At 41.2% G+C, this 23,737-nt stretch overlaps 1 protein-coding gene across 3 annotated transcripts in view; it reads right to left on the bottom strand.

Annotated features, from left to right (window-relative positions):
- VWC2L (von Willebrand factor C domain containing 2 like) overlaps nucleotides 1–23,737 on the bottom strand; it is a 356,174-nt gene that overhangs the window by 181,900 nt on the left and 150,537 nt on the right. Inside the window, exon 4 of one of the 3 annotated variants that reach the window (XM_077272258.1) lies at nucleotides 18,739–18,888. The exons of the other annotated variants lie outside the window; for them this stretch is intronic. Coding sequence (XP_077128373.1) covers nucleotides 18,785–18,888 — 104 coding nt within the window. The 3' untranslated portion in view covers nucleotides 18,739–18,784. The remainder of the gene's footprint in view (nucleotides 1–18,738; nucleotides 18,889–23,737) is intronic. 3 annotated transcript variants of the gene reach the window in all.

The following is a 23,737-nucleotide window of genomic DNA, read 5'->3' as shown; positions in this document are numbered from 1 at the left end:
ATCCTCAGACGAATGGCCAGACCGAGCGGATTAATCAGACCCTGGAGACATATCTGAGGTGTTTTGTGTCTGCTGACCAGGATGATTGGGTTGCTTTTTTGCCATTGGCGGAGTTCGCTCTCAATAATCGGGCCAGCTCTGCCACTTTGGTGTCCCCGTTTTTCTGTAATTCGGGGTTTCATCCTCGATTTTCCTCTGGTCAGGTGGAATCTTCGGATTGTCCTGGAGTGGATGCTGTGGTGGAGAGATTGCATCAGATCTGGGGGCAGGTGGTGGACAATTTGAGGTTGTCCCAGGAGAAGACTCAGCTTTTTGCCAACCGCCACCGTCGTGTTGGTCCTCGGCTTTGTGTTGGGGATTTGGTGTGGTTGTCTTCTCGTTTTGTCCCTATGAGGGTCTCTTCTCCTAAGTTTAAGCCTCGGTTCATCGGCCCGTATAAGATATTGGAGATTCTTAACCCTGTTTCCTTCCGTTTGGACCTCCCTGCATCCTTTTCTATTCATAACGTTTTTCATCGGTCATTATTGCGCAGGTATGAGGTACCGGTTGTGCCTTCCGTTGAGCCTCCTGCTCCGGTGTTGGTTGAGGGTGAGTTGGAGTACGTTGTGGAGAAAATCTTAGACTCTCGTGTTTCCAGACGGAGACTCCAGTATCTGGTCAAGTGGAAGGGATACGGCCAGGAGGATAATTCTTGGGTGAATGCATCTGATGTTCATGCCTCTGATCTGGTTCGTGCCTTTCATAGGGCCCATCCTGATCGCCCTGGTGGTTCTGGTGAGGGTTCGGTGCCCCCTCCTTGAGGGGGGGGTACTGTTGTGAATTTGGATTCTGGGCTCCCCCGGTGGCTACTGGTGGAATTGAACTGGTGTCTTCATCTTCTCTGTTCACCTGTTCCCATCAAGATGTGGGAGTCGCTATATAACCTTGCTGCTTTGTTAGTTGCTTGCCGGTCAACAATGTTATCAGAAGCCTCTCTGTGCTTGTTCCTGCTCCTAGACAACTACTAGATAAGTTGGACTCTTGTCCATGTTTGGTTTTGCATTTTTGTTCCAGTTCACAGCTGTAGTTTCGTTACTGTGTCTGGAAAGCTCTTGTGAACAGGAATTGCCACTCTGGTGTTATGAGTTAATGCCAGAGTTTTAAAGTAATTTCTGGATGGTGTTTTGATAGGGTTTTTAGCTGACCATGAAAGTGTCCTTTCTGTCTTCTGCTATGTAGTAAGTGGACCTCAAATTTGCTAAACCTATTTTCATACTACGTTTGTTATTTCTTCTTAACTCACCGCCAATACATGTGGGGGGCCTCTGTCTCCTTTCGGGGTATTTCTCTAGAGGTGAGCTAGGACTAATATTTTCCTCTGCTAGCTTTATTTAGTCCTCCGGCTGGTGCTGGGCATCTAGAATCAACGTAGGCATGCTACCCGGCCACTGCTAGTTGTGCGTTAGGTTTAGCTCATGGTCAGCTCAGTTCCCATCTTCCAAGAGCTAGTTCATATATATGCTGATGCTATGTTCTCTTGCCATTGAGATCATGACAGGGGGGGGTTTATTTATTATTTTTTTTATTTTGATCGCTGTGATAGAACCTACCACAGCGATCAAAATGTACTTTGTAATGAATCTGCCGGCCGGCAGATTCGGCGGGCGCACTGAGCATGCGCCCGCCATTTTGGAAGATGGCGGCGCCCATGGAGGAGGCGGACGGGCACCGGGAGCCTCGGTAAGTATAAGGGGGGGAGATCGGGGCACGGGGGGGGCGTCGGAGCACGGGGGGGTGACATAGGAGCACGGGGGGAGCGGACAGGAGGACGGGGGAGCGGAGCACAGGACGGAGGGGACTACGGGACAGATCGGTGGCTTGGGGGGGCGATCGGTGGCTTGGGGGGGCGATCGGTGGGGAGGGGGGGGGGTCACTTCAGTATTTCCAGCCATGGCCGATGATATTGCAGCATCGGCCATGGCTGGATTGTAATATTTCACCAGTTTTTTAGGTGAAATATTACAAATCGCTCTGATTGGCAGTTTCACTTTCAACAGCCAATCAGAGCGATCGTAGCCACGGGGGGGTGAAGCCACCCCCCCTGGGCTGAAGTACCACTCCCCCTGTCCCTGCAGAATGGGTGAAATCGGAGGAGTTAACCCTTTCACCCGCTCTGCAGCGAGGCGATCATTCCATGACGCCACATAGGCGTCATGGGTCGGATTGGCACGGGTTTTCATGACGCCTACGTGGCGTCAAAGGTCGGGAAGGGGTTATAGAATATTGAGAAATGGTGAGTTCCTTGACGATGCTTTCATTGGGATTTCTGACTATTGGAGGCTGATCTGAAAGTAGGGTTGCCAACTTAACTTTTTGTTTTTTTCTGGACAGCTTATCAAAATATCACGGACAAGCAATTTTTTTACGGACACATTGGAAAACCTTAATAAATCATTTTGATTATCAGTGATGTATGTCTACAGCCCCTTATTCTTATATGAGACATCAGCTGAGTTCAATATAAACAGTAAAATGATGGAAATTACTGTCAAAATAATCTATATAAGTTTCTTCAGGTTAAAAAAAAATCACGGATGCGTTAAATTTTTTGTATGGACAGGACAAAAAAGTGACCTATTTTTACGGACTGTCCTGGAAGTTCTGGACGGTTGTCAGCCCTGTCTAGCAGGAAGTTATTGTATCAATGTGGACAACATAATAATGTTAAAAGGAAAACTGAGAACTGAAATGTAATCTTCTTATTAGTAAAAATATAATAGAGAACCTGTAAACCCAGGTGTCTCCCAATACCAGCGGCAATACATAATCCTGTTTAGATATTTCCAGGCAAGAAACAGAGAAACAGTGAGCACATCCCATCCTCATTACTATCCGGCTGGTTTGTGATGTGTCTCTGGTTAATACACACAGCTGCTCGGAATAACAAGGTTCATTTAACATTTAAAGTAAGATGTCTACATCAAGATGGGAAAAATGTAATGGATGTCAGGTTTCAGTCAACAAAGTTAAGCACTCATCTCTTCTGAAATGTGTGCAGGCTGTATATCAGATCATATAGCATTACCTTCCAAATGCTTCTATGCTCAATAGATAAACAAAGTGGAGAAGGTCAGTAAGGTTCCTTATAATACTGAAAATTCAAGTCAGTTACATCAGGCAACAAATGACAGTTGAAGGGGTTAATCCAGTACTCAGGTTATATGATGTGCATTATGGCATACAATATAGCTCCATTTCATAAAGGTTAGCAGACTATTAAAGCATAACTCAACAGCTTTTTTCATTATTGATCAGCCTTTACAAAGTTCTCAATCTTCGTACTATACTCCATTACTTAGTTTTGCTTCCCTCTCACTTAAAGGAGCAAAAATGCAATCATCATATTATTTAACACTGTGTACTTACAATTGCCCATTTTGTCTTTCCACCCAGATAATTCTTCTCCTTTCTCTGTTCTATGTAGAAACAGAAACTCTCTTTCCCCTGAATTTATCATTCCCCTTTTCAAATCCTCAGAAAAAAAGAAGTTGGCTGACAGCACTCACTTACTGGGGCGCCCGTGTTCGGTCCAGGGAACCTTCCAGGACAAGCAGATACTTTAAAGAAAAGTCACAGCGCTCCATCCAGGTGTAATGGTTAAAAAGAGGTAGCTTTATTATGCCATCAAAGCAGCAACGTTTCGACCTAAGTAGGTCTTTTTCAAAAAATTTTTAACCATTACACCTGGATGGAGCGCTGTGACTTTTCTTTAACTTTTCAACTCCTCATCCCTGCCAGGGACTTTTGCAATGATGACTCATGCTAAGAAAGGAGACTTCCTGTTCTACACAGATCTTAGAAGAATTTAGCTAGTCAGTTTCTAATCACATGTCATATATCTAATGGAAACGAAAATAATTAACTGGGTAGAAAGGCAAAATGAGCAATTGTAAGTGCACAATGATATATAACATGATAACTGCAATTTATTAAGAGGATAAAAATATTTATGTTTTTAAACCCAATGCTGAAAATTCTGTTTTACCTGCTTAGCTCACACTGTTTTACATGCTGCTTTGAACAGCAGGTCTAACAAGAATCTGAACTCAAACACTATTTACAACTCTTTCCCTGTGTGAACATTTCTACGCCCCTCCCCATGGTCAGACAGGGAGAGTATCAGAGAATAGGTTCTTGATAAAGCGGCAGTTCACAGCAGCTTGCAAAACAGCCTGAAATAGGCAGTTAGAACAGAATTTTCACTTTCAGACCGTTGGAAGCAAAATAAAGAAATTCAGTTTCTTAACTTTACTAAGGCTGATAAATATTGAAAATTATAAAAAAAAGAGTTTAGTTACTCTCTAATAGTGTCACAGTTTAAGTTTTAAGGTTGAAGGTAGACTTAAGATAATCGGGTTCAACCTATAGCCTAACATGGTGATCCAAAGGAAGGCAAAAACCCTATGGGGCAGACACTAATAGCTCCATATTAGGGGAAAATTCTTTCCCAACTCCATACGGCAAACAGGCTTGTTCCCTGTATCACAGAATCTAATGCCCTAACCTGTAATATTATATTTATCAAGAAAGGCATCCAGGCCCCTCTTGAATTTTAGTAGTGAATCAACCATTACATCATGTGGAAGAGAGTTCCATAGTGTCACTGCTCTTACAGTAAAGAATCTGTGTCTTTGATTATGATTAAACCTTCTTTCCTGAGGACAGATAGGATGTCCCCCCCTTTGTCCCTGTCGTATGCCTAAGTCTAAAAAGATCATCAGAAAGATCTCTGTACAGTCCCCTCATATATTTGTACATTGTAATAAGAATGCCCCTAAGCCTTTATTTTTCCAAACTGAATAACCCCAAGTGTGATAACCAATCTTGATATTGCAGTTCTCTCATTTCCTTAATAACCTTTGTTAATGTTCTCTGCACCCACTCTAGTTCACCTATATCCTTCCTATACACCGAAGATCAAAACTGTACACAGTATTCTAAGTGTGGTCGTACTAGTGACTTATATTGATGCAAAACTATGCTCTCGTCATGAACATCTATGCCCCTTTTCAGCAAGCGTTTCCCAGTGTTTTACAAATAAATTGTATTTCCTTTGCCCAAGTGAATAACCTTACATTTATCTACATAAAATTTAAATTGCCATTACTTAGCCCAAGCCTTGCACTTACATAAATCCTTCTGTAATATAAAATTATCATCCTCTGTGTTGATTAACCTGCAGAGTTTAGTATCATCTGAAAATATGGTAATTCTATTTTGTTTGCCCCCTACAAAGGTCATTAATGAATATGTTAAAAAGAAGAGGGCCCAATACTACCACCCTGTGCTAGCCACGGTTAACTGTGACCTAATCTGAGTGTGTTCCATCAATAACCACCTTAGTTTCCTACTATCGAGCCAGTTGTCTTTCCCTGGTCCCTTTTTTCTCATTTTATATACCAACCTTTGGTGTGGTACCATATCAAACACCTTTGAAAAGGCCATATAGACAACATTCACTGCGTTTCCCTGGTCCAGTCTGGAACTTACCTCTTCATAGAAGCTGATCAGATTAGTTTGATAGGACCAATCCCTCATAAAACCAAGTTGAAGCTGGATCATGAGGTCATTGTTATTGAGATACTCCAGGATAGCCTCTCTTAGAAAACCCTCACGGATTTTTCCCAAAGTAGAGGTTAAACTTACTGGCCTCTAATTTCTAGACTTAGATTTTGTCCCTTTATTGAGTATCAGCACCCCATTAGCTACACAGCAATACAGACCCACTTATTATGGAATCTGTGAATATTAAAAATAATGGTCTGTCTATCACGGTACTTAATTCCTTCAGTATTCGGAAGTTCATGCCACCGGGTCCGGGGATTTTTCTACTTTAGTGATTTTGAGATGCTGCTGTACTTCCTACTGGTTTAGTCAGGTGACACTTAATGGAGAATTCCTGGTGCCCCTAAACATGTTGTCTGTCATGGGATTTTCTGGTATAAATAGTGAAAAAAAAGGAGTTTAGCAGATTGTCCTCTCCCTCATCCTCTTCCACCATTTCAACATAACTATTTTTGAGAGAATCAACACTATTGTTTTTGAGTTTAATACTGTTACCCCCCTTACAGCTCTATATACCCATAGTGGTTTCCTCCTACCTCTAGCTTGTTTATTCCCATAGGGTACACGTTGTGCACAAGTCCTATTCTGGAGGCTTATATAAGTGTTCCATTTGCTTTGTGAACTTTTATTACTCATGACATTGTTCCAGTTTATGGCACAAATATCATCTCCAGGGGTTGAAAAATCACCTTTCTGAAGTTAGGTGTCCTTGTAGCCCCTCTGCTATACATCTTATTAAAGGATACATGAAAACCTATTATTTTGTGATCACTATTACTCAAGTGACCTCCAATTCATATATTTGATATGTTGTCCAGCTTATTGCTCAATATTAGGTATACAAGTGCTCCCTGTTCTTGTTGGGTCCTGAACAGCTGTGAAAGGTAATTGTCTTTCGTTGTTGTCAAAAACCTGTTTCCTTGCTGGACCTGCAAGTTTCTGCTCCAATTTATATCAGGGTAGTTGAAGTCCCCCATAATAATTACTTTTCCCTGATTTGCTTCTTCATCTGTTTGCTTTGTGAGTACATTGTATGCCACTTCCATTATATTTGGAGACACATAACAAACCCCTATCAATATATTACTATTATTTCTCCCTCTTATATCTCACTGTTAGGGCTTGTGGCGCTAATGACTGTTTAAATCGGACAAGTGCTATCCGTGGTTTTGACAGATACCACTTGTAGCCATGTTATTCTATGGTGCTGTGTACATGTCTGATTTTTTCCTTGGACCACGTCGTGCACGGAAAAAAATTACAGCATGCAAGATTTGCCTCTGAGAATCGGTTGTAACGGATAAGTAGTTCACCGAAATCAAAATGCCGAGTGCCACCAAAAAATCAAGTCACCGACCAAAGCACTACGCTAAATTATGGAAATATTAAAACATAACTTTTATTGATATATTAGAAAGAAAAACAATATATAAAATACAACATACAAACAGAAACGGTCAACAAGTCTGCTGTTTGGCCCTCAAACGGAAAAGTGTAGGTTAACCCTAATGTCCATCTGTTAATCCCCTACCTTGATGTGGAGGTTGGCACCCTAGGACTTGCGCATTGGCGCCCCCACTCACTGCCGACTCTCCCTAGTATGCCCTAATAGGCCCCGAAGTGAAGGAAAGGACGGGGTGCAGACAGCAGATACTGTGATTCACTTGTTGGCTGTTTCTGTTTGTATGTTGTGTTTTGTATATTGTTTTTCTTTCTAATATATCATTAAAAGTTAAGTTTAAATATTTCCATAATTTGGCATACTGCTTTGGTCGACGACTCGCCCATTCATGTGTAAGTTCCGTAAAAAAATGTTTTCACAGACTGACATAATGCACAAGGTGAAGAAATGTTGCTTTTTTTATCTCTCTACGTCAGAGAAAATTGGATCCCACTCTGATGAAACTCTGATCAGAGTCTGATTAGCATAATCGGACCGTTTTTCTCAGATGGCGAGAAAACGGTGGCTAGCCTTAGAGTAACAGTGCCTAGCCTGTGTATAATTCTACTGGCTCAAAAAAGGACCAGTAGAACTACAGTAGGTTCAGTTATCGTATCCATCATACTGCCAACAAAAGTCTAGTTAAACTGTTAAAATAATTATTATTAAACAATAAATTAGTCTTGATCAGTATATCTCTGGCAAAGGTTTTGGTCAAAGGGGCCATGGTTAGGGTATGACGTACAACATCCTAGAGTTAAATAATGATCCCATGTAGTGAACTTGTAAAATATACCGTGACTCTTGCTAAAAATTGGATCTCACTGATAGACTCCCATTGTTTCATTAACGACATACATCATGATGCATTATTATGGGAAACCCCTTGAAACTGAAAATATTAGCACTGTCAGAAAATAATGGGCTGACATAACTTAAAGGGAATCTGTCACCTGAATTTGGCGGGACCTTTTTTCGGTCCGATGGGCGGTGTTTTCAGGTGTTTTATTCACCCCTTCCTTTCCCGCTGGCCGCAATATTGGCACTATGTCCCGGAAATATTTCGCTGTGTTCCAGGACATAGTGCGCCGATGCATGCGCACTAATGCTTTTCGGCTTTGCCCGCAGTTGGGCAAAGCATACTGCGCGTGCGCGAGGCAAGATTGCCTTGCGCAGGCGTGTTCTACGGAGGACAGCGAATCAACTTCAAGCCAATATTGCGGCCAGCGTGCAGCCAGCGGGAAAGGAAGGGGTGAATAAAACACCGCCCATCGGACCGAAAAAAGGTCCCGCCAAATTCAGGTGACAGGTTCCCTTTAAGTATTACATGACCACATGTCTGATAAAAGAAATTTTGAGGTCAAGACATCAAAGTAATTAAACATTATGGAATTGGTAAAACATGTCAAATAATTTATTTGCTACTGATCTTTACGTTCCGCTTGTGAATATAAAACTTCTGTAATCAGTATACAGAGGAATCAGCAGATTATAATTACTGCATTCAGCTACATTCTAGAATATGAGCTTTGTTAATCTACTTCTTAGTAAGTGCTTCTTCAACCAATCACACTCCAGTCTCTTACCCTTCATTTCACTGGAGACACACGTAAATTTTACACTAAAATTCTACATCAATTCTATGTATCTTCTAAATGTCACCGGGACACAAATAACATCGTAAAGGAGACTAATGTAAGATATATACTACAGCCATTGCATTAAAAAGAATCTGTCAGCAGGACTTCAAACCTTGAACTATTTATATGTGCAAGTAGCTCTGACAAAGAAAAGTCCAGCCATACCTTTATATTGCCAGTCTGTTCCTCTGTTAATGAGAAATTAGTGTTCTTAACTCATATACAAATGAGGCTGTATATCTGAAGCCTATGTCACTCCAGCTCTATTCCATGCCCAGTACTGCCTTCTCCTGATTGACTGATGCCTCTTTTGCCTGAAGTCACATAGCATAGAGGCTGTCAGCCAAGCTGGAAGAGGCAGCACTGGGTGGGGAATAGAGCTGGAGTGACAGAGATTTCAGATCTACAAATAGCTCTTCAACCTCATTCACATATTAGTTAAAAATGCTGATTTCTGAATAATGGAGGAACAGACCGTCCATGTAAAGGTATTGCTTTGCTGGACTGGCCTTTGAAAGAGCTCTATGTGCATATAAAAAATTTGGGGGATGAAATTCTGATGACAGATTCCCTTTAAGAAATTCTCAGCCTATAATTTATTTCATATCACTTTATCAGTAATGTGTGCAAAATTCTAGTTATGTAATCCAACACAAGTCTTATGAGAGAACATACAGTATATGAGAAGGTCACTCTTATATAAACCATCCAAAGCTTCCCCATCACATTCTCTAATTTAAGAGAGAACATAGCAAACCTCATCCTCTTCTCTACTTTTCATGATCAGGAGAGAGATTGATATGATGATTTCGAGTATGATGCAAAAAGGTTAGATTGGTTAACCCCTTCACCTCTGAGCCTGTTTTCACCTTCATGACCAGGCCAAATGTTACAATTCTGACCACTGTCACTTGAAATTGTAATAATTCTGGAACGCTTCAATGGATCCCACTGATTCTGAGACTTTTCTTCGTGACATATTGTACTTCATGATGGTGGTTAAAATTGTTCGATATGACTTGGTTTGTGAAAATATTGGAAATTTGGCAAAAAAAAAAATCACAATTTTCAAACTTTTATTTATTATGTCCTTAAACCAGAAAGCTATGTCACACAAAATAGTTAATTAATAACCTTTACCACGTGTCTACTTTAACTCTGCATAATTTTTTAAACATATTTTTATTTTTTTTAGGAAGTTAGAAGGGTTAACAGTTGATCAGCAATTTCTCATTTTTTCAACAAAATGTACAAAACCATTTTTTAGGGATCACATCACATTTGAAGTGACTTTGAGGGGTCTATATGACAGAAAATACCCAAAAGTGACACTCTTCTAAAAACTGCACCCCTCAAGGTGCTCAAAACCACATTCAAGAAGTTTATTAATCCTTCGGGTGCTTCACAGGAATTAATGCAACGTGGAAGGAAAAAACTAACATTTTACTATTTTTTCACAAAAATATTGCTTTAGCCCCAATTTTTTTTATTTTTACAGGAGTATCAGGAGAAAATGGATCCCAAAAATTGTTATGCAATTTCTCCTCAGTATGCTGATACCTAATATGTAGTTGAAAATTACTGTTTGGGGGCACAGCAGGTCTCGGAAGGGAAGGAGCACCATTTGACTTTTTGAAAACAAAAATGACTGGAATGGAGAGCGGACTCCATGTCATGTTTGGAGGTCAAGTAAAGGACATCTCTCTTGTCCTTGTATTTGACCACCAGCATGTTATCGCTGCATTGGGTCTGCTCTCACCCTTTCTGAGCAGCTGCCCAATTAGCATCCTAGGGAGCCCTCTCTGATTTTTGCAAACAGAACCACATGCTGTGGTAACTTTGGCAAACAGGGATTTGAAGGGAGGGATGCTGGTATAAAAGTTATCTACGTAGCAGTGATAACCTTAATCCAGCAGTTGGTGAACGAAATCCCACACAATTTTCCTGCTCACTCTGAGGACAGGGGGGCAATCAGGGGGTTGAATCCGGGTGTCCTTCGCTTCATATCCCTAAATCTGTGTGTGTACCCTTATGTACTCTCGCACTGCTTGTAGAGTTCAATTCCGTACCTGGTCCTCTTACTGGGCAGGTAATGTTGGAACTTGAGCCTTCCCTTGACATTAGGGACTTATCCAAGCACATGCCCCTTTGGGGCATGTACACCTCAGCAAACTTGACCAACTGACCATTGAAATGTCAGTCAAAATTGGGGTCATCTTCGGGAGGACATTGTGCATTATCGTTGTAATGAAAAAATGTTTGAATGGCCTCAAAGCATTTACAGGTCATGGTCAGGCGGAACACTGGCGTGTTATACAAAACATCAACACTCCAATATTGACAAAGTTCTGGCTTCTTCACTAACCCCATGTAAAGAACAAGTACCCATAATGTCATCATTTCTACTGCAACTACAAGGGTCCAATTAGAAAATGATGAAGTGCGGTTTTGGGCCAAAAATGGTTTCTGGAACACAGCGAAATACTTCGGGGACATAGCGCGCCGGCGCATGCGCAGTAATGCTTTTTGGTTTTGCCCACAGTTGGGCAAAGCATACTGCGCGCGCAAGATTGCATTGCGCACGCGCGAACTAGTGAGGACACCTACTCAAATTCACTAAAATATTGCGAACAGCGGGGAAGGATGGGGTGGAGAAAAGAAGACGAAACACCGCCCATCGGACCGGACACAGGGCATTTACATAGCCCGCCAATTTGAGGTGACAGATTCCCTTTAAGAGACGGTGGAGACTTTTTCTATTCTTTACATTGCCAAATACAAACTTGCTGATATGAAATCAGTCATGCCAAATGAAAATGACCATGTAGTGAGGTTAGTCAATCCATGCTTTTTGTAAATGGAAATGTGAATCTCAGAGGTGGACTTTCTCCACAGACATATCCTTTGAGGACAATAGAGGTGATCAGAGAGCTGACCATACATAACATTTCCAAGGCTTATCCATTTTCACTTTGGCTTTAGACAATGGATGGAGAACCCATCAGACTCTGTTATTCTCCAAACCTGACAAAACATGCCCCCACAGCAACATATTTTGGAGAAAAAAAACATTGTATTGGATATCAGTCAGTTCCCAATATTTTCAGCCAGATTCTCATTGTCTGACTACATAAGACCAGCATTGTTTACATCAGATACCTAATATCCTGGCCATTGATCACAGAATATAAAAAAAAGAAGGAAAAGTTGTCTAGCTAGTGCATAGTCTCATTCGGAAATAAAAAAATTTAAAATCGGGGCTAATTTTATTGTTTTTTAACCGTAGAAATATCCCTATTTTCCAATGTTAAACTTTTTCCTGACCGTCAACTCATTACGTGGAATATGATTTTTTTCTTTAATACAAATACAGTTTGTCTGGATGTTTACTCAGATTAAAAGGATCATTCTTTTTAGCTTGGCTTTTAGCAATGCAATGGGAGTTTCAGTCTGCTAACAATACAAGGTTGTGCAGCAGGAGCATTTTATTAGATGCATTTTATTACTAACAAGCAATAAATGATGGCCGTGAACTGCTAGGAGAAGAGAATAAAGTATTTATTGTCAAATGGAGCTTTACAGTGTCAGACTGGTATAAACAATCACTTCTGTCTGGACAGATACGTTTGTACGAAGGCCACTAAATGGGTGAGGTCAATGTACATGAGCCGAGCTCACTTTTATCAACTCTGTGCTGGGTATTCATTTATGCCTGGCACAAAAAGCAGCATTATGGTTGTTCATCACATTCAGATGTTAATCACTGTATTTTCTGTTATTTCTATGGGGTGGAAATGCTTTGGAGACTCAGCCGTTATAGAAAAAGTTTGTTTGTTATACATCCTCCGTTTTTCGACTGTTGAGAGGCTATGTTCACACGTTGCATTTTTTTCTGCAGGCAAAACCTGCTCTCTTGGCTGTAAAGAAGCTGCTTACAAAAGCCGATTTTGCTGCGTTTTTTCCTCCTGCTTTCAGAATCCCAAAGTTCAGCTTTGTTTCCACCACAAAAGCGTGAACAATGCAAGGTGTTAAGTCACCAATGCAAGAGATATGTGAAACCATAAAACCATTTTTGGAAAAAGGGCAATTTGATCAAATTATTTAGTGGAAAAAGACTTTTAAGTCTGAAAAAATAGTGATTATTCTGAACAAAAAAAGTTCATAAGTTCATGATAAAATACACAATTACAAATGTAACACAACAGGGGGAGGAAACTTGGTCGGGAATAGTTTACCTAAGATATGGACAAAGCATTGAGTATGTAGGACACCGTTTACTTTCATACTTTGGTCGACCACAGGTATTGTTCAATCTCACACCTTGGTCAGACAATGTTTACTTTACACAGATCACTAATTTAATTAAACTGTACTAATCCAAACTCCCATTCTCAGGTGAGTACACAAAGAAATTATGTTTTAAACTTGGGGAAATCACAAAAATAAATGGGTTTCACATACTGCTGCACATGCTTTTTTTTTTTACTAAAAATACATCAAAACCTGATACCTGCATTTTTTACTGGGTTTTTGCACTTACTCATTGCTTTCTATGGGTGAAAAAACACTGCAAAAATGCTGAAAGAAGTGACATGCTGCAGTTTTGTTTTAAATACAGTTTTTTTTAGTACAGCAGTTTTCCAATTCATTCAGGAAAAAAACAATGTGTGTGCATGCGATTTTTAAATATAATAGTTTTTCCTTGTACTGTAAAACGCAGCTTTTAATTTCCATAAATTTTCAGTAAAAAACGCAGCAAAAATGCAATGTGTGAACATAGCCTTGTGGAGGGCACAGAAATACTGTACATAAATGTACTCTGCATTAATTTCTCACGGGAAGAGGTCTTGCACAACTGAGAATGCTACACCACATTATTCTGTGCCAAATGATAGAAAGTAGGCACCCCATCTCTGGGAGAATTAGTTGTGTAAACAATCCTACATGCACAAACTATGTCCCCCATGTATAGTCAGCGACAAAAGTGATGTTCTCATCTCATTTATATCATATCCACGGACTTCCAAGAAGTTAGTCAAGAGAGCTGCACATGGGCAGCCACTTCACTGTCAGAGGCAGGCTCGGACTGGCACAACGGGGAACAGGTAAAAATCCTGGTGGGCGCCTGAGCAGAAGTAAGCCATTTACACCCCAACATGACCAGTAATTTGCCCAATACATTTGATTCATTATGTAAAACAATAGTAGCGTCTCATTATTCTCCATTCTATGTAAATAATTTTACATATTATTTAAAAGAGAATTATCTAAAATGTAATGGAAATAGCCTATTTACTCCCTCCAGCTTGCTCTCTTCCAGTTATCAGAGTGGTGTAGGGGGCTATGACTATCCTCTCTTACTATACAGTTAAAGGGAACCTGGTCAGACAGGCCCGGCGCCTGCGCACTGCAGTACTTTGCTCTGCCCTCAACAGGGCAGACAAAGTACACCTGCGCCGGAGCCGCAGCGAGAAGAGAAGAAGACGTCATCGTAGGAAGATAGAAGGCCCCGGACACCCATCGAACCAGAACCGGACCAGGAACGCCCCTGGGTGAGTATAATCTAACCTCTTTTTCTCATCTTTCAGGATACATCGGGGGCTTATCTACAGCATTACGGAATGCTGTAGATAAGCCCCTGATGCTGGTGGGCTTAGCTCACCTTCGATTTTGGGGGTGACAGGTTCCCTTTAAGAAGCTGTAATAACTCCCAGACACATTGATTGACAGCCAGTTCTACACACACACACACACACACACACACTCTGTATAGCAAGCTGTGTGCTTAATGCTGCGCTCACTGTGTAGTGAGTGAGTAGTGACTGTTACGGCTCCCGGCTCTACCCCGATGACTGGAAGTAAGCGGCTACAGTGAGAATATAAAATTTTTTCCTAGTAGCTGCTACTCCAAGGAAGTCCGCAAGGCATGGTTTGAATACTATGTACTGTACTTGCAGATTTGCAGGTGAAAAATAGACCGGTTCTCTTTAAGTACAAAACGCAGTTACATAAAAATATATACGCATACTGTATTTAGCACTCCTCAACCTGCGCTGTACAGGATGAATGTAAAGTTCAGTTTATTGTATATTCCTTTGTGTTGTTTTAACCTTACAAGACCAGTGGATAATGTAGTAAGAGTCTAGATGCATTTTTAAAGTAGTTTTCAAGGCACAGAAAAAAATGATTAGGTTATCCCTGTAATGAGTCTTCAATTCCGCGGTTAACTTTTATTTTGCTTTTTTTTTTTAACTCGGCCTCATCCCCTGCAGCTATGGCTGTGGTTTGCTATTGCTTACATTCTGAACTCTCACTCTGTGCTTCTAGACTACTTCTCTTTTGAGGCAGTATGCTCTGGCTTCTCTGCCAGAGATGTATCCACACACTCCCGCCTTGTGGCTTTCTTCTACCCCACTTACAAAGCACCACCCTGAGACTCATATACAGTCTCAAGATGGATAAATCACTTTCCACATATTTTCTTAAAGCTCTTTCTATTCACTTAGTAGGTGCTACCCTGAGACTCTCCTGGATTCCAAAATGTTACAGGTTCTGACACACGCACCACGCAGGCTCAGTGTACTTTACCAGAGCAACGAGTCAGAGATATATATATATATATATATATATATATATATATATATATATATATATATACTGTAGCATAGCGCCTACTACGTGTCTTGGGGGACACTCGCTTGGCATGGAATTAACGCACTCGGGCACGGTTTTCTATCAAAACAGAGTCTTTTAGGTTTATTTCTCACAACATAAACCACATCCACAGGAACCTAGTATCAGTTTGAACACCATCTGGACGTATTCAACTTCACCACAGTTCGTCTCTGACCCCGGTCAGCATACGACACGGACCTCGTCCGTTACCTGCTGGCGACCTTCACACCTGGACACCTCTTGGCCTCAGAGGTGCCCCATACACAATGTCTCTCTCTTCTAACCCCGGTTAGCATAACACGGATCCCTTTCCGTTACCTGTTGGTGCCGCACAGGTTTCTCGGATACCTCTCCTCCACAGAGGTATCCTTCAGACGTTTGTCACTCTGACCCCGGTCAGTACAACACGGATCTCCATCCGTTCCACACACTGGCATGTGCTAGGTCCAGAGCCCTGCCATGTGCTCTTCAGGAATCCTATTCTCCAGGACTTCCAACACAGGCTTCCAGGACCTTCCGGCATAGACCATTCAGGTCCACACTCCAAGACCATGTGACCAGCCCTCAGTCACATTATATAGTACTAACCACTCCCACAGGTGGGAGTGTGGATGTGTGGCTAGTTTGTCCCGCCCATCTCACACAACTAGCCTAGTAAGTCTCCCTTACAACTACACCATAGATATACACACTCTTGAGAGACTACAGGTCCCAGAACAACAACATTGCATCAGACTTACCAAGAAGACTCCCTCTGCGACACATATCGGCCATTCACAACACTGCCAGTCACTGTTTCACCACGATTATAATGACAAATATGCCTCCATGCATATCCCAAGGAGCACACACAGCACCCCTAGCTGCCACAGGGGTCACTACATCACATATTCTCCCCCTCTGTTCAAACCTGTGGGGTTGAACACTTGTCACACACCCGGGATCTCGAGACGGGGTACGCAAGTCACCTTGTCCTACCAGTCGAGAGGACCGTCTCAGTCGAATTTGGGCAACATGGTCAATCTGGCGTCGCAATCCTGTAAGGCGCCGTCCTTCAACCCTTAACTGCTCCATTTCCTTCAGATATACCATGCGATACTCCAGCAGAGTCCGTATTTTGCTAAGACTCTCCACTGTTCCCACAACGAAGAAGGGAACCATACCCTTTTCTCGGGGTATTTGGTTTTCATGGACACCAGGTATTCTCAACCTTACCACTCCAGACTTATCCACCATCTCTTCCATGGCTTGACCATTCCTTCCAATTACTTTCTTCACCCTAGAGACAGGTACCTGTATTACATTTTCTCGAAGACTCCGAGCTTTCCTCACATGCTCCAGTCGTCTAGCAGCTTCTTCATTCCGCAATTGGGCCATCCATTTTGTACGCACATATCTCAGGTGCATGTCACTCAGGGTAGCTACCCTCTTAGCTGTGACATCAGTTGTGGACATTATCACTAACTGATTAGTTTCTGGGGTCCAATTCACCTTACATGCCCCCACAGCCTTCTTGAACTCTTCATGCATAGATTCCCTGGCACAGGCCTCTCTCAGGTCTTCAGGTACATCTATCATGCATTTGAAGAAGGAACTCTCCTTCTCTTCAGCTGTCATTAGACACCCATCTTGTTCAGCTTTCAGAGCCAACTTCCTCTGAACATCACCAGCTTCCAGACGTTTGGTCAGGATATACACTTGCCGCTAATGACAAATATGCCTCCATGCATATCCCAAGGAGCACACACAGCGCCCCCTATCTGCCACAGGGGTCACTACATCACAATACATACATATATATATATTTATCCTAATGTAATCTAGCAGTCTGGAACACTCCCCACCATCCACTAGTTGATAAGCTTACTATACTTATCTGTAGAGTCTGCAATGTCTCTATAGATTCTTATCTGCCTCACTTCCTGAACACATCCCCAGTCACTAGCAACTTGAGGAGGATCACAGGCCATGTCCCATGACATCACCATTCAGAGCACACTGGTTTGAGATCTGCTGGCTCAATTCTGCCTCTTACATACAGGGCTATGCAACACTGACAGAAAATCTCTGTACTCTGAACAAACTATAGCAGAAATTAAAGGAGACCAGAACCGCCACTGCAAGGGCGTCATTAGTCTCTGCGGGGTATAGTGACACTGTTCTGCCGCTAGCTTATTACTATCTATAAAGACAACAGACCCGACACTGTACTCATCGCACCGCTCACTGGGGGAGATTGTGCATGAGGGGAGACACTCAGGGCCAGCACCGTCACTGAAAGGAGCGTCACGCTTCATTTCAGGGAGGGGGCAGGGGCTGACACAGTGACCGCAGCCTCTGTCTCTTGATAACACTTTGTTGGAGTATCCCAGCATGCAATGGTGATACTCAAACAAATCGTCATTAGAGAGAAAAAAGGAGAAAAAAATACAAGAGCAGCTAGTTAGTGTAGTTAGGGAATGATGGCAAATTTTTAAAGGAAGTATATTAGAAAATAGAATTATGGGACTAAATAGATAGGAAGTTGGGAGAAAAATGCTTTGCCTTCAAACTACCCCAGGAGCTGGAGGTAATTTCTTTACAAGTGACTCCTCAGGAAAATTTTACCAGCATGTAAAATATGAAGTTTCTTATTTTATCATAAGCTTTACAATGTTGTAATAATCTCTGTGCCAGGAAAACCCCTTTAAGTTAAATGTCCTACATTTCCGGAGATGGGTTGATTATCTAGGCGATCTGAAGATATACTTTATTTTAAATTTGTGGAAGGAATATACCTCCTGATCTTACTAGTTCACTGTGTTACTTAGTCTTATATATTCACATGCAATACAGATTAAAAATAAAAAATCAGAATACTTGGCATGCTGCAGCAATATGTGGACCATATTACTATTATACTAATTCATTTAGTAGACTTCAAATGTTTTGCCATTTGCTGATGCCAGAACAGAATATTCATGTGGTGACCCCGTGACACTCAATGCATGAATATTTTACAGAGAAAGTAATAAAGATTGATGAACACACTGTCTACACGCTGCAACAATTTGTCCTTGCTCCAGGTATGATTTTAGTAATTGTCCTTTCTCAAATTACATTCACGTCACACTAATTCCAAATTTTCCTTTTTAAATGTTTTATCAATTCAATCAATTCTCAGAAACGGTCAACTGGGTTTTCAACATCACAAATTAAAGTAGCTGTGGACGGTTTGGGTTTCATTTATTGAGCCGAGTCAATTGTTTCCTCATTAAGACGTTCTCAGCTACAAGATTCTTTTTCAGAGAGAGGAGACGTCTTATTGCATGAAAATATCACAATCATATACATAATTAATAATGTTTTTGCAAACTTTGACTCATGAGAAAATCATACATGCATATTTTCTGTGGATGAAGTCGTAGGGGTTGTCTCCATTTAGCTACTGTTGACCCATAGCTTGTCTGTCGTCAAAACTCGTCCCACTCAGTGAGAGCTCAGAGTCTATAGTAGTAGTTGTGTCAATATTTTGTGTCCGTATAGTATCTGAAAATCAAAATCAGGAGTGCATAAAGTATAATGGTAATATTTGCACATCCCTCATGTTGTCAATCAACTCCAACTTTTTTTTGCTTACAAATAATGAAGCATAATGTTAAGACCGTGTGATTAAACAAGCAATATACACTAGATGGACAGAAGTATTGGGAGACACCTCTTAATTATTCAGGCAATTCATTCAGCTCCATTGTGTCTGGCATATAAAGTCTAGTCCCTCATCACGCAGTCTCCCTTTGCAAATATTATCAAATGAATGGGTCATTCTACAGAACTCACTGATACTAGCGTGATCCAATAATAGGATGTGACCATTCTAACAAGTCAGTTCATTAATTTTTTCCTTCCTAAATGTTCCACCATAAACTGTGAGTGATATTATTGAAACATGCAAGCATTTAGCAATTGCAGTATCTCAGACAACGTAAAGTTAAAGAGTAGGGGTTGCTGAGTGATGAGGCACATAGTGAATACAAGTGGCCAACGCTCCGCTAACGCCGTAAATGTAGAGTCCAAACCTTCTCTGACATTATCAGGTAAGAAATAAAGAAGTAAAAAATATGAATCCCTCAGTATGATTAGAAAAATAGCACAAATTAAAAATTAACATTGAATGATTATAATGACTAAAAAATCTTGACACAACAAACATCTACAGAACAAAACCCCCAAAAGAGAGCCAAAACACAATTGCGCCAAAAGCAGGGGACTGATTGAAAAAACTACCAGTATAACTGGCAATGCAATAAAGTAAGCCTATTAGGACTAAGGGGAACTTAAAAGCATGTCAGTACAACTGATATTCTGCCCACTATGCCCACAAAAAGGTAGTTGATAGGGTCTCCAATGTTAGTGAAGAAGACTCATATGGAGCTTAAGGTAAGAAACTATAAAAGCAAGCATCCATGCCAGGAGTAGGGTTCAATATAACACCAGCTTGAAAAATTATTTTAAAATCCGAAATGTTGGCCTACTGAAATGTATTTTCAGTACATGCACTGAATACTTGGTTGGGGCTGACCTTTTGTGGCTTACCCTCCTTGTGAAGTGTGTCAATGACTGCCTTCTGGACATCTGTCAAGTCAGCAGTCTTCCCCATGATTGTGGAGCCTACTGAAACAGACTAAGGGACCTTTTAAATGCTTAGGAAGCCTTTGCATGTGGTTTTGTTAATTATTCTAATTTACTGAGATAATGACTTTTGGGTTTTCATTGGCTGTAAGCCATAATCATCAACTTTAACAGATATAAACACTTGAAATAGATCACTCTGTTTGTAATGACTCTATAATATATATGAGTTTCACTTTTTGTATTGAAGAACTGAAATAAATTAACTTTTTGATGATATTCTAATTTAGTGAGAAGCACTTGTACAAGGCTATCACTTTTAGAGAACTATGGTGACTTGAGTGAGCATAAGTCTGTGTTTTCGAACCATCTCCACTAGATCCATTAATCTTGTTCATCAATGTTGTCTTTAGATACTATATAAAGATCTGTTACAATGTATTACATTGTTCCTGTAATTACCTCTTCACAATATACAGGGTGGGCCATGTATATGGATACACCTAAATAAATAAATGGCCGCCACCCATCTTGAAAAGTTTTCCCCCTTCCATATACTAATGTGCCACAAACAGGAAGTTGATATCACCAACCATTCCCATTTTATTTAGGTGTATCCATACAAATGGTCCACCCTGTATATAGCAATACAGTCCAAGCCAATCTACACTGCAATGAAAGTACGGAACTCCAGTCCCTTGCTATCTTGAAGCCACACACTGATGTAATGCTGCTATTCACATCATTAGCTTAGTAGAAAAACACTTCACAGACTTATCTATACAATTGCTACCTTTCTGTATAACTTACAGTGATGGGTCAGATCCAATTTAACAAAAAGAAAATTTTCACATTTGGTGATTATGTTTTTTTCAGCATGAAGAGCTGTACTGATTATTAAAATAAGTAATTGAGCATTATTTTCAATTAGTGTGTGGCAGTTTAATAGCCACTTTCATCATAAACTGTTTGTGTTGTTCAAACAAACCTTGAAATCCTAATAAAAATGACTTGAAATTGACTTAAAAGTAATTCCTTGGTATCTTTGTATTATAATTATACTATATTAAGAAAAAAATGGAGTGATAAGTGAATATACTGTATGTATGATGTGGTCATAAAAGGGGTTTTCCACTATTAAAAAAGACGTCCCGAATAATTGGATACTACAAAAAAAAAAAAAAAAAAAAAGAATAAACTTGGATATCATTCACCCTACCTTGTTACAGTGCCGACTCTCCACTGGTGATCCGGTCTCTGTACTTTGACTGCAGCAATTGCATCACTAATATAGTAAATATCACTGCTGCAGGCAATCACTGAACTTAGCGTATAGAGCACACGAGCCACTAACTCAATGATTGGCTGCAGTGTTGTAAGAATTGCAGTCATGATGTCATTGCTGAAGCCAGTGCATAGAGATCGGAGCAGCAGGGTGAGTACTATCTGTGCTTGTTTTTCTACAAGCATTGGTTGGAGACTACATTTTTGAAAGTTGAAAACCCTATTTAAACCCTGCAAGATTCAGGGCTCATTAGGACCACTGTGTTACAATGTCACAGTCGTATCAGCTATTGAAGTGGTTGTCCCTCTAATGCATGGCAGAGTGCAACAAATCAATTGACAACCCTGACACAATAACCTCACTAAAAAGCTCTGGCTAATGTCCAGGGTTGCAAAGCGGCATTGGAAGAACACACATTTGCAAGACGACTTCACCGCATTCAAATTATGAAACATTCGCTTTCAAATCAGTCCTCCCCTCTGCTAAACAGGCCTACTTCACAATCCTCATGTTTTCCTTATCCTACAACCCCAAACAGTTATTCAACACTTTTAACTCCCTCCTACGCCCTCTAATGCCCCCTCCGGCCTCCGTTATCTCTGCTGGGGACTTTGCCACATCCTTCAAAAATAAGTTTGCCTAAACAAGGCAAGTCTTTATTGTTCGACCAACACAACCCCTTTGTATACCAGACCAATGCCCTTACCCCACAACCTTCCTCTCTAACATCACTGAAGGAAAGCTTAATCATCTCCTCTCCAAATCACACCTCACCACTTATGAACTTGACCTCATCCAACCTCCTCCCCAACCTCCCTACCACACTTATCCCATCCCTAACCTGTCTCTTTACCCTATCACTAACTTCTGGTACCTTCTATTCTGATTTCAAACATACCACAATCATGCCTATCCTCAAAAAGCCATCCCTCGACCCGACCACTATGTCTACGCTATATCAATATATCGCTGCTACCATTTGCTTCCAAACTCCTTGAGCAGCATGTTCATGCTGAACTTTCCTCCCACCTTTCATCCAACTTGATATTTCATAACATACAATCTGGCTTCTGCCCTCACCATTCCACTAAAACGGCCTTGACCAAAATTACAAGTGACTTACTTTCAGCAAAAGCTAATAGACAATTCTCTATACCCATCCTTCTAGATCTTTCCTCTGCCTTGGACACAGTTGACCACTATCCCCTACTACAGATTCTCTCTTTATTTGGCATCAAAGACCTTGTCCTATCATGGATCTGCTCATACCTTTCCAACTGCATATTTAGCGTCTCCCACTTCCACACTACCTCCTCATCCCACCCTTTCTTTGTTGGTGTCTCTCAAGACTCCTACTCTTCTCTCTCCATACTCTTGGTGTGGGAAAACTCACGAAGTCCCATAGCTTCCAGTACCACCTATACGCTGATGACACTCAGATCTACCTCTCTGGCTCATACGTCACCTTTCTGCTGTCCAGAATCCTGGAGTATCAATCAGCCATATCCTCTTTCTTCTTCTCTCGCTTCCTCAAGCTCAAAGAGGACAAATCCAAGCTGATTATCCTTCCTCCAGCTCTCGTATTTTCCCAAACTGATTTATCTATCATAATAAATGACAATGTGCTTTCCCCTGTATCGGAAATCCGCTGCCTCGGAGTAACCCTTGACTGTGCCCTGTCCTTCAAACAGCATATTCCTCTTTCTCGCTACCTCCTGTTGCCTCCAGCTCAAAAATGTTTTTAGAATCTGTGCTTTCCTCAACCCTCAATCTACTAAAATGCTTGTACATGCCCTCATCATCTCCCGCCTTGACTACTGCAACATCCTCTTCTGTGGCCTACCTGCTAACAATCTCGCACCTCTTCAGTCTGTCCATAACTATGCTATGTGACTAATCCATCTCTCGCCTCGCTACTCCTCCGTTTCTCCCCTTTGCAAATCCCTTCATTGGATCCCAAATCTCCAGCATATCCAGTTCAAACTACTAACACTGACCTACAATGCCATTCAAAATCTGTCTTCTCCATACACATCAAAACTAATCTCCCAATATCCTCCATCACGTATTCTTCGGTCCTCCCAAGACCTCCTTCTCTCCTCCACACTTATTCATTCCTCACTCAATTGCTGAATATCCCCCATCCTCTGGAATTCTGTTCTCCAACACATCCAATTATCCACCACATTTGGATCCTTCAGACGGAACATGAAAACTCATCCATTCAAGAAAGCTTACAGCCTGCAATTAAAGATGAGCGAAAGCTTGGATATTCTGGTTCAGAGAACAGTTAAAAAAAAGGTTCGGTTAGAGTACCAGAACAGTACACGAGCCCGAACCCCATTCAGTTGGGGTGGGCCAGAACATCCAGTGTTTGCCATGCTGTCATATGCATGACAGCACGGCAAACACTGCCTCTGATCGGTGGTAAAATCATTACTGCCGGTCAGAAAGCTGCGCTTCCCAAGCTGTCAAATGGCA

Source organism: Ranitomeya variabilis, chromosome 7 (assembly GCF_051348905.1).
Source record: "Ranitomeya variabilis isolate aRanVar5 chromosome 7, aRanVar5.hap1, whole genome shotgun sequence".
Lineage (NCBI taxonomy): Eukaryota > Metazoa > Chordata > Amphibia > Anura > Dendrobatidae > Ranitomeya > Ranitomeya variabilis.
Note: the sequence above shows the minus strand (reverse complement) of the source record. Positions and strands in the feature narration are given on the sequence as shown.